Source organism: Dioscorea cayenensis, chromosome 10, assembly GCF_009730915.1.
Source record: "Dioscorea cayenensis subsp. rotundata cultivar TDr96_F1 chromosome 10, TDr96_F1_v2_PseudoChromosome.rev07_lg8_w22 25.fasta, whole genome shotgun sequence".
NCBI lineage: Eukaryota > Viridiplantae > Streptophyta > Magnoliopsida > Dioscoreales > Dioscoreaceae > Dioscorea > Dioscorea cayenensis.
The window spans coordinates 787,008-800,279 of record NC_052480.1 but is presented as its reverse complement, the minus strand read 5'-3'; the positions used below and the strand labels follow the sequence as shown (position 1 = coordinate 800,279).

Below are 13,272 nucleotides of genomic sequence, written 5' to 3'. Positions count from 1 at the left end.
AAGTGTGAGTTCTTAATAAGCAACTGAGAGTGAAAATTATGAGAAAAACTTTTGTATAAGATGTGTCACTTCAAGGAGGATGTGTGAGGCATAATTTTGTACTCCAAAGTAACATAATTCAACTACTTTTGAAATGGGCACACTTGGAACCTTTACAACAACCATCCCTTTTAGATATAATACTTCTAGAAAGAAATTCTTTGTTGTCTTTTCCCCATTTAGATTTCTGCATAACCTCAATAGTTAAAATGGCGAAACCACCTTATTTTGGTGGGAACGATGGGTGAATGAGCTTGCTCTATTGTCTCTTTGGCGTGATACCTTTAGGGCCTCACATTTCCAAATGGACACCACCAAGGATGTTTTCCCTTTTATGATGACAAATCATCCTACTATCGCATCTTTCCTACTCGAGAGGGTGCCAAACATCTTTGATTGTTCAGTAACTGGCAACGATTACAAATTGTGGAGCCTGAGCTTCTAGGTTTTTTTCAATTGAATCTTTCAATAAATTCCTTATTAATGGTGGGCAAAGGTGTAGGGTGACTCCTTGCATTTGGAATGTGCCTACCCCTGGGAAGTCAACTTGTTTCTGTAAACTGGCTTGTGATAATAAGATTCTACACTTGCAAATCTAGCGGTCAAGAGATGTAACAAACTTCCAACTACCACTTGCTCTCTTTGTCACATTGCAATTAAAACTATGGACCACTCGTTCCTTAGGTACTAATTTACCTCACTAATTTGGGTTTTTCTAGCTACTCATTTCATTTACCTTGTTCACATATTGCTATGGAGGATCTTTGGGAATCTGGAAGAAATAGTCTCCGAGGATTGCAAAAGACTTGTGGGGCATCTTAGCTAGAGCTTTAATCTGAAACATGTGGATTGTAAGAAATGATCAAGCTTTCATACTCCATGTCAACAATGATAACCATATTCTGATAAAAAAAAGATCGACCTGGTAGATATGGTTAACATAGTAAAACTTGGGTCGGAGTTTTTAAGATCTCAAAAGGGCTCGGAGTTTTTAAGATCTCAAAAGGGAGATACAAGTAATCCTGAAGAGTAAGCATCCACTTGAAGCCCCAACTATTAGAGTGATGTTGTTTTTGAAGCCTCACAGAGAATACTCTACCTCATCTCCTCCCATGAGGGTCAGTTTGTATGTTTTTCTTTTGTCATTGTTTGTGTCATTATTCCTATTTGTTTTCCCTCTCATAATGAACTTATTGTGCTTCTTCTGTTTCTTGTGTATACTCTTATTCTCATTTATCCATCTTTAAAAAGCTTTTTAAATTAAACCTTTAATAAGGATAAATTAATCATTGTATACAAAAGAGAATATAAAAAAACTACAATTAACAAAGGCTTATATATATATATATATATATATGAGAAAAGGTTCTCTGTGAACGTGCATAGACGTCCACAGAGAGCTACAGTAATACTAACATTTAGCTATAGTGAGAGCTAATCTTAGATTAATGAGTTCATTAGTTTTAATTTTGTTTTTACTGTACATCCCACTTTTTTATGAAGATGTCCACCAAGTTTATTTTACACATACACGCATTCCATATTTATTTTATTTTTTATGAAGATGTCCACCAAGTTTATTTGAAATAAATAACTTTTTTTTTTTGATCCCAAAGAAATGAAATTTAGCAAATATACTTAAAAATAAACAAATAAATAAACCTACAATAATTCTATATCCACAAAATATTAATAAAAATAACCAACGGCCAAGATTAAACCACAGACCATTTCACCAGATGAACCTATTTGATTGCGAAGAAGACAAAGAAGAAGCACCATCCATGGCGGCGAGACTCGCCGGCAACGTCCTCGCCACCGCCACCCACCACCACCACCACCGCTTCACCACGTGGTCAATGACCAAAGACCCATTCCTCGAGTCTGCCCTCTCCCGCAACCGCCGCTGGATCGTCAACAACCAGATCAAGCAAATCCTCCTCCGCTCCCCCGGCCGTGTCTCCACCGTCCGATCTCTCCAGAAGCGATTCAAGACCCTCGATCTTCAAGGCCGCGCCCATCAACTGGCTCAACAAGTACCCTTGCTGTTTCACTGTATTTACAGAGTCGCCCTCCACCGAGCTCCTTTTCGGATTCTCTAAACGGATGTTTGCTTTAATCGAAGAAGAAGGATCCGTTATGGAAGCCCAAGAACCCGTTATGGTTCGCCGTCTCGCTAAGCTTCTTATGCTCTCACGTGATCACCGTCTCAACGTCGTTAAACTCAACGAGTTGAAGCGGAGCTTCGGGTTTCCGGATGATTACCTTCTTCGGATCCTCCCGAAACATCCGAATACTTTTCGGATCCGAAACCCGATTGGGCGGCGGAACTCGATGGAGATCCAGCTTCTCCGGTGGCAGCCGGAGCTCGCCGTCTCCGCCGTGGAGGCTGTGGCGATGGAGCGTGGGACGGAGACGAGGTTCGAGTGCGCGTTGCCTCTGAGTTGGATCAAGACTAGAGAGAAGTTTCGGGAGTTCAATGATCGGACGCCGTATGTGTCGCCGTACGCCGGTGATCATCGGTTGGAGATGGAGTCGGAGGAGAAGAGGGTTGGTTGGAGTGGTTCATGAGTTGCTTTCTTTGACATTGTGGAAGAAGCTGTCTATTGTGAAGTTGGAGCATTTCAAAAGGGAATTTGGATTGCCGGAGGATTTGAGAGGGATGCTGCTTCGGCATCCATGCTTGTTCTATGTGTCAAATCGATACAAGATATATACTTTGGTACTTAGAGAAGGGTATAAGGGATCGGAGCTTGTGGAGAAGGATCCGTTGGTAGTGGTGAAGGATAAATTTGGGGAATTGATGCAGGAGGGGTTGCATGAGTATAATAGAAGACGGTGTTTGGTGAATTTGGAGAAGAAGAGGAAAAAAGGGGAGATTTTAGTGAAAGAGAAGAAGGTGGAAGAGAAAGAGGAGGAAGTGGATAGTGTGGAGAAGAGGGAGGAGAGGAAGAGGTTCTATAAGGTTCTCTTTGATGAAAATCCATGAGAAGATTCATAACCAGAGGTATGGATTAGAATGCAGTTTGAAATTATCTTTGGTTTCATTTTTAATGGTTTTACTTTGCTATTTTGATTGATGTTTGTGAAAGTTGATATATCTTTTGCATTAATTGATGTATTTTTTTTTTCGTTAGAGTAATAGGTGAACAAGCTTGAATCTTAGTAGTTTGACACTTAGTATTTGGGAGAACATGGATCTTTCATGAATGCTGGCATTGAAGGGGAACCTGACTTGTAGTTCTTACGTAAGAACATTGAGTTTAGGATTTATTCTTCCATTCAGCCTAGAATTGTCCATTTGATGCCATGGAGGATGCATTTTGATGGCATCAAATCTGAAAATAATAATGTTAGGGCAAAAATTGTATAATGATTATACAAGCCTAGCAATGTGCGTGGGTAAGTCTTTGCTAATGGTCTCTTGTTTTCAAAAAAGGAAGATTGATCATCTATCCTGTGAAATCTCTTTAAAGTTTTTCTGAGATTGAGGCATCCATGAAAGAAAGCATCATCTTTGAGTTCTTTGAGAGTTTCTTTTTTATGTCAAGTCAGCTCATTTTGATCAAGAATTAATAGTGCAGGTGATCCTTGCAGTACCTTCCTACCCTCCTCACTTGTTGTATCATTACTAGCTGTTTCATTAATAATGAAATTGAGTAGTGCATGTATTATATTTATAAGGCTGTTGAACTTGCACCTATGCTGATATATTTCTATATATAATATGTTCACAGTTTATGGCCGAGTTAACCTTTAAATAGGCATGGTTATCTATATTGTCATCTTTCAATTTTCAATACTTGTCTTATGTTTGGTACTATTTTTAATGCAAAGGAGTTTTCTTTATTATGGACAGGTATACATTATTTTCCAATTGACAGGAATTTTATTCTATCATCAGAACCGTCTATTTATTCTACAGTCTGAAATGCACCACTAGTGTAGGAGAGGAATGTCCGCTGTAAAAGGTCAAGAACGGCTCCTTTCTTGTCAAAGCCATCTTTTTCCAAAAATAATCAAGAAATAAGAAAATATGGTTTTCCTTTTTCAATTCTAAATTGGTTGGGCTGATGTGTTTGTTGAACACACTGAGGCATGTGTAGAATCACTATGTCTAGAGACTTGTTTTTTCTTTGCTTTTACTAGCATAGGCTCTTTATCTTAATTGTTGTGTTGCATTTGTTGTGAAAAATGTGAAATCCTTGAGAGGATAAACTGGTAGGAGTCATGAAAATGTGAAGCATATGACAGAATGCCTAGCCTGCTTAGACTTTTTCTAGAGGCCCAACTTAACCATATATTTTCTCCGTTCCTGTAATGTATATTTTAGGCATTATACAATTAGAACTTATCAGGTTCAACTTTTTGCAGATAAAATGCTGCCATATTGATTGGACATGGAACCATTGAACAAACTCTTGTCAAGGTCAACTCTATTCCAAGGCATGGTTGAGGTTTATTGACTATGTGGTGCAAAGAAAAAAATCATTCCGATGATTTAATGACCCAAATCCACCATTCACATCACAGTTCAACATCAGATTTCCAAGCCCACACACCATAACATGGACAGTGTCAACCGCCAAAAAAGTCTAACCAAAAGGTTCAAAACCCTCAAAACTCTATAAAAGCGTTGAAAGGAACTCACTTCCCATTCATTGAATCTGGCCACGACCCTTGTCAGGTAAAAATTCAATTTTTATGTTCTGTTTTAGTTATTTAATTCCATAATTCTTGGATTTGAAATCTAGATCAACAGATTTTTCTCTCTTTGTTGTTTCAGAACCATGCTACTTCTGAGAACCATCCTGTTCCAAGGCTGAATGAGTGGATTCTCTCATTCTTATCAAGTAGATCAGTAGCTGCTCATCCCCAGCATGATCTTGAAATCGGTATTCTATTTGTGTTTAATCTCATTGATTTGTATATAAACCGAGTTAAACTAGTTAATTAATTGACTGCATGACAATGTGGCCAGGGCTTGGAGCTCCTTCTGTTTGGAATATTGTGAGTTTTCGCTCGGATAAACATGTTATAATAGTTTGATTGCTTTCGTTTAATTGAATTGTGTAAACAATCCTTTGTTATTCATCCCAGAAACATTTTCAAATTCAATCATTTGAGGGTGAAATGTTATGAATTGTTTTAGGTTAACCTGTGTCTTACATTCTTTTTTTTTAAAAAAAAATTAGGAGTTCAAATTTTTTTTTTTTTATGGATCAAAATTATTCATGTTAAGCGCATGCACTAACATAATTCCTACATTGAAAATTTCTTTATATCATGGAGTTGTTCTGAGATATGTTCAATGATGTGTGTGCTGTTTGACCATTGAAACATCAAAAAACAGATATAGACATAAGGGATGTACTTTCAAATTTCAAGTTCATGGCACAATATTTGAGGTCTGTATTTGAATGGTGTCATACATGACATGTTATATTTGAGGTCTTTTGTTTGGTCAGGGAGTTAAAATCCCAATAAATGTTTTATTTATTGAATTATTGTGTTTATTTAGGCTTTCTTTTATTTAAGAAAAAGTTGAGATACCACGGCTGGTTGAAGCCGCCGAAAGTTCCCCCTTGCAGTATAAAGTTTACACTTGGATGGATCTTCATCCATTCTTCTAATAAAATAGAATGTGTATAAGTTATTATTATTATTTTTTTTTGAAAAATAAAGTTTACTTTCATCATTATATAAGTTCACGAAAGAGAGAGAGAGAGAGAGTCATTTCTAGTTTTTCCAAATTGCACCCAGTCTTTATTTTCTCATTATTTTTTTAAAGACATTTTAATAAATTATTTAAAATAACTTTAAATAAAATAAATTTCGATTATGTGAATTTTTTACCAAGACAATAAAGGCATATCTTCAATTCCTATATTTTTCAGGGGTATATATATAATTATGTTTTTTCGGAGGGTAAATATGCAATTATAGAATTTTTGAGGGGTTTATAACCCAATTCTCTCTATTAATTATCATTAAAAATACAGTAATAAAAATAAAAATCTGGCGAAACAAGTGGATCAAACATGATGCGGCGGAAGGAAAAAAAAACAGATTGTTTTTAAAAATATTTATAATTAAAAAAAAACAACAAACTCTTCACTTTAATAGAACGAAAATGTTTTTGTTTTGTTTGTTTTGTTTTTTTTTTCTATCAAAGAGCGAATCAAGTACAATTATTCCCACAATTTAATGACTCTAATCCGTCATTCACATCACAGTTCAACATCATATTCCCGGGCCCACACAACACCACACAATGGACAGTGTCACGTGCCAAAAGTCAAACCAAAAGGCAAAAGGTTGTCCAAAAACCCTTTTAAAATCTATAAAAGGGGATCGCCAGAAGCGAACTTCCCAATTCCCATTCATTGCTTGTATAGCCGCCATCAGTGTCATCAGGTAAATTTTCAATTTTTAGCTTCCTTTTTAGTTTTTAATTTCTGTAATTTTCTTCATTTTGATTTGATTTCTTCATGGATTGGTCTCTATGTTCTTTGGGTTCTAGATCAAAAGATTATTCTGTCTTTGTTGTTTCAGAACCATGAGTGAAAACAATGAGAATCCAACTTATCAGAACCGTCCTGTTCCAAGGCTGAATGAGAGGATTCTCTCATCATTATCAAGGAGATCAGTTGCTGCTCATCCTTGGCATGATCTTGAAATAGGTATTGATCTATTTGTGTTTTTATCTCACTGATTTGTGTATAAAATGTGTTAAACTAGTTGATTGATTGCATGACATTGTGTACAGGACCTGGAGCTCCTTCTGTTTTCAATGTTGTGAGTGTTATCTCATATTAACATGTTGTGAGTAGTTTGATTGCTTTTGTTTAATTGAGTTTTTGAAGAAAGTTGCTTGCTTGATTTAGGTTGTGGAGATCACAAAAGGAAGTAAAGTTAAGTATGAGCTTGATAAGAAAACCGGACTGATCAAGGTGTGTATAAATTCTTTGTCATTCATCTCACAAACATTTTCAAATTCAATCATTTGATGCTGAGATGTTATGACTTGTTTTAGGTTGATCGTGTGTTGTATTCTTCGGTTGTGTATCCTCATAATTATGGTTTCATTCCGCGCACTCTTTGCGAAGATAATGATCCAATGGATGTTTTGGTCCTTATGCAGGTGAGTTTAGTACTTGCCACCAATTTGTGTTATTATATAATGTTTGATGGATGTTTGCAATACTGGCAAAGTATAATTTATATGTTCTTGTGCTCTTCTTACATTAGTAAATGATGGTTAGAATCTCCACATCAAGCAAGAGTTTAAACAATACGAATTGTAACCAAAAATCATGTTACGGGACCGATCATCTTATCTATATTCAATATTGTTTTTATGGCAACATTCTACTCATATGTTAAGCTAGAATGCAGAAGAACTCTAATTCTTTTTGTCATAAAAATCAATAGGAACCAGTTCTCCCCGGATGCTTTCTTCGAGCAAGAGCTATTGGTCTTATGCCAATGATTGATCAGGTATTGCATGTTACCTCATATTAATTGAGGTTGTTAATTGATCAATAGATGATGTATTTGTTGTTGTGACTAGGGGGAGAAAGATGATAAGATAATTGCTGTTTGCGCTGATGATCCTGAGTATCGCCACTACACTGATATCAAAGAACTATCTCCTCATCGTCTTGCTGAAATCCGTCGCTTCTTTGAAGATTGTATCCTTTCTCAATAGATTTTAAATTGTAAGAATATGTTCTTTTTTCTGGGCTATAAATATCATGAAATCCTTGACTTGCTATTAAGACAAGAAGAATGAGAACAAAACTGTTGCCGTCGATGAGTTCTTGCCTTCATCTACTGCTGTTGATGCCATTCAATACTCAATGTGAGTTTTGACTTCATTGAACATTTCTAAAGTTCAAACAAATCCTGATTAGCTTAATTGTAGCTTAAAAAGATAATGCCTTTCTTGTGTTTCAGGGATCTCTATGCTCAATATATTTTGCAGAGCCTGAGGCAGTAGGACACTGGCTGGCCTTACAGTAGGCATGGCTAGAGAAACTAAATAAGAAAGGAGATTTTCATCTACAAGCTGCTTGTTTGGTTGGATGTTATGTTTATTTAGAGTGTGCTTTATATATTATTGGATGATCCTTTTGGAAGTGTTTCTGTTTGCTTAATCACTGTTATGATTGCATGAAAATTAATATATGGGGAATTGTTATAAAATTATAAGAGACAACATAATATCCAAAGTGGAGAAACAAGAGAAATAGCTAACTTCTTTATTCACTTCATGTGTATGTTTATGTGTGAAATGACATCTCTTGATGGGGATTTAAAAATAAAACTTAGCATATTTGCACATAAAAGAGGACTTGAATGGGCATACTAAATTTTTAATGGTAAGCTATTTTATTGGACTTTGCAAAATTAATGGCATCAAATGTTTTATATTAAACGGTTTATATTACAACATACATTTATCTTAAATAACATCTATGGAAATTGAATTCTTGAAAGATTTCCACATTCCTAAGAACATTTTTGTTTGGATAATCCTGTTAAAATTTTAATGATAGAGTAATTTAATACCCTTAACAAAATTCGCCCCATTAAATCTTTTTTATTGTAACAATAAAAAAAATAACAAACTGTTTTTTATTTTATTTTATTTTATTTTGCACATAAAAGAGAACTTAAACGGCTTACTAAATTTATAATGATAAACTATTTTAATGGGCTTTACATAATTAATGGCATTCAATGTTTTCTATTAACAATAATTAAATTAGAACATATGTTTTTCTTAAATAACATATATAGAAATTGTAAAGATTTCCACATTTAAAAGAATATCAGTTTTTTTTACTTATTAAATTTAATTATCTTCCAATTATAACATCTCTTGATCAATATTAAAAAAATACAACATATCATATTGGCACATAAAAGGAAACTAAAACCGGTTTCCTTTTGCAAACTATTAGCATACTCAAAATATTTTTTAGTGCTATAATTGATTTTCAATTAATTAATTTTTTTGTGAAAACTATGGGGAAGATAATTAAATGTTATTAATCATTTCATAAATTTTATTTGCAAACTATTTTGTAACTAACAAATGTTAATGATATTTTATTACATATCATATAATAAATAAAAATAATTTATAAATATTTTTATTAACGTAGCATTTATCTAAATGACTAGTAACTCTACTCTAAACAATAGACAAATTTTTAGTTTATTTTTTCCTAAAAAATAAAAATATTTTTAATAATTATAATTATTTTGAAATGAAACATTTAATACACACAAATAAATAGAATTAAATATAATAGGGGAATTCTTAAAAATATATTTAAAACCTTCCATAAAACCCTCTAAATTATAATTGTTTTGAAATGGAATATAATATAAACAAATAAATGGAATTAATCGTAATAGAGGAATTCTTAAAAAAAATTTAAAACCTCCTGTGAAACCCTCTCCATATATATAATTTCGGAGTATAAATAGTCCCCTTTGGATGCCAAATGACTTGTTAAAATCCTAAGGATAAAAATCTAGTAAAGATCTTTAGTATATGTTGTAATTGTTGTCTCATTAGAAACAATGCAACACATATTAACTCTCACTCATAATAATATCAGTTGAAATCTTTGTGAGTCAACAAACTCTAATATTATAGACTAGCTTTTCAATTATAGAAGTGGGAATTGCTCTCACAAACAAATCTACCAAATTATCATTTGAATGAACTTGTTGAATGTTAATATCATCATTCTTCTAAAAATTATGAGTGAAAAAGAATGTTGGTAAAATATGTTTTATTCTTTTGATATATCCATTTTTCAGTTGGGTGATACATGCAATATTATCTTCACATAAGATTATTGAAATCATTTTTTTGGAAACCACTAGAATGTGTTGAATCATAGATCTTAACCAAGCATATTTTTTACTTGCCTTATATACTACTAAAATTCGGCCTGCATGGTTGGATGATGTGGCTGTTATGGTTTGTTTTTGTAGATTGCAATAAAATGGTTGTAGCTTGTTTGTGACCAACCATTATAAAGATTAGATAAATACCCTGCATCTTCATAATTAATTAAATCTTACTTATGTATATTTGGGAAAAAAATAAGCATATATCCATTGTACCAAGAAGGTAGTGAGTATATGATTTATTCCATTCTAGTGAGTTCATGTAGGAGAAATGATATATCTTGCTAATGAAGTAATAATAAATTATATATCGGGGTCATGTATGACATGCAAGATACAATAGTGCATTGATTGCACTAAGATGGTATTTCAAGACCAATTAGTTCCTCATCGCTTTTTCGAGACCAAAAAAAATCTTTATTTACATCTAGTGACCTTACAATCATTGGGATTGTCAACTGATACGATTTATCCATATTAAACCGTTTCAACACTTTTGCTGAATGAGCTTTTTTTTTTTTTAAAAATACTTTCACTTATACAAGTTTTTATTTTATTTTTTTTTTTTTAAATTCCAAAACTCATTCTAAAAAACAATTTCATAAAATTGTTCTAAAAACATAAAAGCAAGAACAAAATCAAATAAACACTTAACTATTGTTTGTTTGTTTAGTGGAGTTTATAAGTTGATATACAATGGGTTTACCTTTGAGTGGATTTTGGAATACAACCAATTTAAAGCATATTCCAAAATCCATGATTTTAAATACTCATCACGAGTCATGCGATTGGCGTGAGGCATGAAAAATATCCATTTTTATTATTATTTGTTTAATATTTTAAAAGTTATTTTAGAAATATTTAAATTAATTGTATATCTTAATTTAAAAATTATAAAAAATTTAAAAATATTTTCTTTTATAACTAAATTTAAAAACGTCTCATCCTTCAACAATAATTGATTGATAGTATATACTATATTTAATATAAATATTAAACATATAAAATGGAATTAATACATAAAAACATAATAATTTATTAAATTAATCAAATATATTTTTTTATTTTATAATTAATAAAATATAACGATGTATTTTATAATTAATAATGTTAAGGAAATAATTGTGTTGATTATGTTAAGAAAATATTTGAGATCTAATTCATAGCGTCATTTATGGCAACGCGATAATTATGGTGATATTAATTGAAAATTGTTATAGGGTTAATTATGGAGATAATTGGGAGTAACTTGGGGGCAGAAAGTTGGGGTAATTTTTCATTTGTAATCTATGTATTAAGATTCAAACCTTATTGTAATCACACGCACTTATGAACATACAATTCAATTATCTTCTAATCAATTCAATTTTCTTACATATTCAATATTATTTAACAGTCCCTCATTTTCACAGTTTAGGATTAGGGTTTATAATTTAAGAGACTCATTAAGCAGAATTAAAATAGAAAAAAGATCAATAAATTTCAATTCAAAATAAAAGAGTAACAAAAATAAGTTCGGGAAAGTAAAAGAATTGTTTAAAAAATTATTTTAAAATATCGAGTGAGCAGCCAACTGTAATTTGATGGTTCCACGCCTGACTAAAATGGGAGGGGCTATTTTGAAAATTATTAATAAAAAAACAAAAACTAGATTATTTTTAAGTAGGGACACTCAACTTTGCTCTATTTTCAAATTGGTCACCAAACTTAAAATGCATCAAAATGGTCACCCAAGTAATTTTTCTTTTCACAGGGCAATCACCTTATGCTTTCCGGCAACAAATGTCTTACGTGGTGGCCGAAATTCCTGACTCAACTCTAAATGGCCATGTCAACAAGCCTCCTTGGTATGGACACATCACCTACAGATGCCATGTCAGTAAGAAGTTTCCAAATCAGCTCTTCTTTATCCTTCAGTCAGGAGCAACACGAAGAATTAGGGCAAGGGAAAAACTTAGTGAAGCTTTAGTTGGTTAGTTTGCATAGCAAGAAGCTTCTTTCCAGATTAGATAATGTTGAATGAAAATGTCAGTAATTGGAGCTTTCATTGAAAACTTCAATACATCTCCACTTGAAAATGTTAGTAATGCCCAAAAGTGGACCAGCTTCAATTGACCATGGAGTAGAGGTTACCGATCTTTGTAGACTAAGAACCTCTTGTTGTACATGTAGATGCTCTTATTGCCATTCCTTTCAAGTTAGTTGGAATTTACTTTCAGATGTTCTGTTGTAATCTTATTTTTCTTGTTTCAGTGTGTGCTCTGTTTGTTGAATCACTAGCAGCTTTGTTGTATTTCCTTGCGGTGGGGGTACTACTGGCTTGATAAAGAGTTCATATTGGGTCAACATTTGTAAATGAACAGGCATGGATGAATTCCAGGATAGGTTATTGAAATCTCATGACAAAATCTTGTCTCATGAATGATACTGATCTGTATATAACCAAGCAAATAAATGCACACAGAAACAAAGAAATGTCTGCATAAATATGATTGTTTTCGTCTCTCATATGTTCTAAAGGGAGAACTAAACAACTAAATACACACTCATTCATGAGAAAAGCATTAAAATAACTCAACTAAATTAAATGAACAAACTATGGTTGATTTCTCACAACAATAGAACCTAGTTCCGGTGGTGAAGAAGAGGAAAGATGAAGCTCTGAGTAGAAGATGAACTTCTTTCTACTATATGTTCAATGGAGTGAAGAAGAGGAAAGTCAATGATGACGTGGGACGTTAATTCGAGTGATATGTCCATGCCATGGCTTGCTGACATGGCCATTTAAAGCTGAGTCAGGATTTCCATCCGCCACATAAGACATTAGTTGCTGGAAAGTATCGGGTGACTGCCCTATGAAAAGAAAAATAATTTGGGTGATCATTTTGATGCATTTTAAGTTGGATGACCAATTTGAAGATAGAACAAAGTTGAGTGCCTACTAAAAAAATTTACCTCACTTCAAATTCTAATCCCAGACTGTTTTGGTTCTCTTAACTCCCTCACTATTTTTGATTCTTAGAAACCCCATTTGAAGGAATAGGCCCTCACTTCAAATATATATATATTTTTTAAAATTATTAATATTTATCAAAATATGAAGCATCCACTCCTTCAGAAAGATTGCATTTTCTCTCTTCTATTCTAGAATTCTCTAATAATCACAGCGATTTAAAGAATTGGAAGCTGGAGATCTCTAAAACTTTTTTAGTTCACTCTTTTTACAAATTTCTAATTGATGGGGGCCTTAAAAGTGCGTTATACCCTCAGTACTAGAAAACTGAATGCCTGACTATATGG

The 13,272-nt window shown here is 33.0% G+C and overlaps 2 protein-coding genes across 2 annotated transcripts; both read left to right on the top strand.

The window, feature by feature from the left end:
• Positions 1 to 1,728: 1,728 nt before the first annotated feature.
• LOC120269940 (protein WHAT'S THIS FACTOR 1 homolog, chloroplastic) lies at positions 1,729 to 5,102 on the top strand. The gene is given in 5 exon segments (XM_039276919.1): positions 1,729 to 2,057; positions 2,059 to 2,589; positions 2,591 to 3,046; positions 4,414 to 4,726; positions 4,826 to 5,102. Coding segments are annotated over 3 exon segments (1,248 nt in total). The 5' UTR covers positions 1,729 to 1,778; the 3' UTR covers positions 3,029 to 3,046; positions 4,414 to 4,726; positions 4,826 to 5,102.
• Positions 5,103 to 6,400: 1,298 nt separating this feature from the next.
• LOC120270033 (soluble inorganic pyrophosphatase 1) lies at positions 6,401 to 8,291 on the top strand. Its single transcript, XM_039277036.1, has 9 exons — positions 6,401 to 6,456; positions 6,595 to 6,722; positions 6,809 to 6,837; positions 6,927 to 6,992; positions 7,076 to 7,183; positions 7,474 to 7,539; positions 7,613 to 7,733; positions 7,822 to 7,903; positions 7,999 to 8,291. Exons 2-9 carry the CDS (start codon positions 6,599 to 6,601, stop codon positions 8,039 to 8,041), a joined length of 639 nt encoding a protein of 212 aa, XP_039132970.1. The 5' UTR covers positions 6,401 to 6,456; positions 6,595 to 6,598; the 3' UTR covers positions 8,042 to 8,291.
• The last annotated feature ends 4,981 nt before the right edge of the window (positions 8,292 to 13,272 follow it).